We start from the raw sequence: 2,884 nt of genomic DNA, 5'->3' as shown, positions 1-2,884 counted from the left end.
CTCCACCTCCCACCTTCCTCCTTTCGCCACACCCTCCACCTCCTCTTTCTCCCTCTCCACCTCCACCTCCTCTTCTCCCTCTCCACCTCCTCTTTCCCCTCTTCCTCCTCCTCCTCCACCTCCTCCTCTCCTCCTCCACCTCCTCTTTCTTCTCCACATCCCCCTATAGGGAGAGAGAGAAAGAAATAGAGAAAGAGAGAGCGAGAGAGAGAGAGAGAGAACGAGCGAGAGAGAGAGATAGGGAGAGGGAGAAGTAATGTTATTTGTAAAAAGCTGTTAGGAACCACGTTATATCATTCTCTCTCCTTATCCTCTTTCCATTACTGTGATAGACATCTCTCCATCCGTTACATGTGAAGCGTCTCATTGGTGGCAGCATAAGCAGCATGCATAATGCCAATCAGAGGTCAAGTTGACTAGGGAGGTCCGAGTCAATCAGAGGTCAAGTTGACTAGGAAGGTGTGAGCCAATCAGAGGTCAAATTGACTAGGGAGGTCCGAGTCAATCAGAGGTCAAGTTGACTAGGAAGGTCCGAGCCAATCAGAGGTCAAGTTGACTAGGAAGGTCCGAGCCAATCAGAGGTCAAGTCGACTAGGGAGGTCGGAGTGAGAGTAGGGGTGGAAGTAAAGTGGTACGGTCCAGTACAGCGTCCCGGCAAAATAAATATTGGTGCTACGCCGTACCAGTAAAACATGAGCCTATCACAATAATGAAAACAAAATGTCAAGAAAACTGTAGGCTATTACACTATTACTTATCATTACCGCATGTCAGAGGCATGTAACATTTGCGAATGGACTTGAAAATGGACTTGACATTTTAATTTCCCATGATGCACGACAGGAAAGATTGGCCCGCTCCATATGGCCGGGGAGAGCTTTCTCCTCTGTTTAATTAAAATGGGTCTTTCTGCCACTACTGTAAAAGCTGTTCATGGCTTGTAAAATATTCCTCGTCCACTTTGAAGAGGAGGAAAGATGTGCACTCCGGCCCTTAAAAGTGATGATGAAGCATTGTGAAGCAGAGCCTTAAAACTGCTGTTTGACACCGGGGTTAAAGTCTGTCTGGCTCCCATGATGATGGTAAGTGGAATGTTATAAGCTGACTGACTATAGGGGAGATTTGGTTCCACTATCATGAACTCTGTAAATTAGCTGAGCTAATGTCAATGTTAAATTACTGTTTAATTAATTAATGTAATGTAATGTAATGAACTGTAATGTAATGAACCGTAATGGAATGTAATGCACTGTAATGTAATGTAATGAACTGTAATGTAATGAACCGTAATGGAATGTAATGCACTGTAATGTAATGTAATGAACTGTAATGTAATGTAATGCACTGTAATGTAATGTAATGTAATGTTCTCTCCCCCCCCCCTCTCTCTCTCTTTTCTCTCTCCCCTCTCTTCTCTGCTCTCTCTTTCTCTCCCCCTCTCTCTCTCTTTCTCTCTCCCCTCTCTCTCTTTCTCTCTTCCCTCTCTTTCTTCTCTCCTCTTCTCTCTCTCTCTCTCTCTCTCTCTCTTCTCTCTCTCTCTCTTTTCTCTCCCTCTCCTCTCTCTCTCCTCTCTCTCTCTCTCCCCCTCTCTCTTATTTCTCTCTCTCTTTCTTCTCCCCCTCTCTCTCTTTTCTCTCTCTCTCCCACTCTCTTTCTCTCTCTCTTTCTCTCTCTGCTCCCCCCTCTCTCTTTCTTGCTCTCTCTCTTCGTCCCTCTCTCTCTCGTCTCTCTCTCTCTTCTCTCTCTCCGCCTCTCTCTTTCTCTTTTCTCTTCTCTCTTCCTCTCTCCCCTCTCTCTCTCTTTTTCTCTCTCTCTCTCGCTCCTTTTCTCTCTCTCTTCCCCCCTTTTTTCCTCCTCTCTCTCTCTCTTTCTCTCTCCCCCTCTCTCTCTTTTTCTCTCTCTCTTTTCTCTCTCTCTCTCTCTCCGCTCTTTCTCTCTCTCTCTCCCCCTCTCTCTCTCTCTCTCTCTCCCCCCCTCTCCCCTCCCCCCCCCCTTCTCTCTCTCTCTCAGCCCTGTTTAATCTTATTCCTGTGGGTCTGAGGTGTGGTGGCCATCCAAGGGTGAAGGCGGCCTCTACATCGGCATGAACGGAGAGGGATTCCTCTACAGCTCAGTAAGACCCACCGCCTCTCACAGACGTGTTTCCCTTCATTGTAACATCACTACATCCATTCTGCATTGAATACATATTCCAATTTCCGTATTTTTTTTTGTGTGGAGCTGTATAAAACACTTGTTTTGTTATTGTGCACTAATTGTTACTTGTTCATGGTTTCTTTCTAGTACTGTGATTTGTGCATGTACATCATGGTAAAACGGTTTATATTTTGAACTAAGTTTAGGATGATAATATGTTACTGTGGGGCTCAATCATGGCGTGTGGTTGGGAGTGGGGTTGGGGTATGTGGTTGGAGGGGGGTTGGGGTATGTGGTTGGGAGGGGGTGGTGTGTGTGATTGGAGGGGGGTTGGGCTATGTGTTTGGGAGTGGGTTGGGGTATGTGGTTGGGAGGGGGTTGGGGTGTGTGTGTGGTTGTGGGAGGGGGTTGGGGTGTGTGTGGTGTGCGTGTGGTTTGAGAGGCGAGGGGGTTGGGTGGGTGTGTGTGTGTGTGATAGATGTGGGGAGAGCGTCATAGCTGTTGCCGGTTGGTGACGAATGACTGTCTCTGCGCTAACCATGAGAGAGGGTCTGTAAAGATGTAACTGACAGGAGTAAACATTTCTAATCCTGTTAAGATGTAACTGACAGGAGTAAACATTCTAATCCTGTTGAAGATGTAACTGACAGGAGTAAACATTCTAATCCTGTTGAAGATGTAACTGACAGGAGTAAACATTTCTAATCCTGTTGAAGATGTAACTGACAGGAGTAAACATTCTAATGCC

The 2,884-nt window shown here is 46.4% G+C and overlaps 1 protein-coding gene across 1 annotated transcript in view; it reads right to left on the bottom strand.

The window, feature by feature from the left end:
• Nucleotides 1–2,884, bottom strand: part of LOC111979093 (fibroblast growth factor 12-like) — a 43,241-nt gene that overhangs the window by 13,578 nt on the left and 26,779 nt on the right. The window contains exon 4 of the mRNA XM_070449047.1: nucleotides 14–163. Within this exon, the coding sequence (XP_070305148.1) occupies nucleotides 14–163 (150 nt within the window). The remainder of the gene's footprint in view (nucleotides 1–13; nucleotides 164–2,884) is intronic.

Source organism: Salvelinus sp. IW2-2015, linkage group LG19, assembly GCF_002910315.2.
Source record: "Salvelinus sp. IW2-2015 linkage group LG19, ASM291031v2, whole genome shotgun sequence".
Taxonomy (NCBI): domain Eukaryota; kingdom Metazoa; phylum Chordata; class Actinopteri; order Salmoniformes; family Salmonidae; genus Salvelinus; species Salvelinus sp. IW2-2015.
This window is presented reverse-complemented; position numbering and strand designations above follow the sequence as displayed.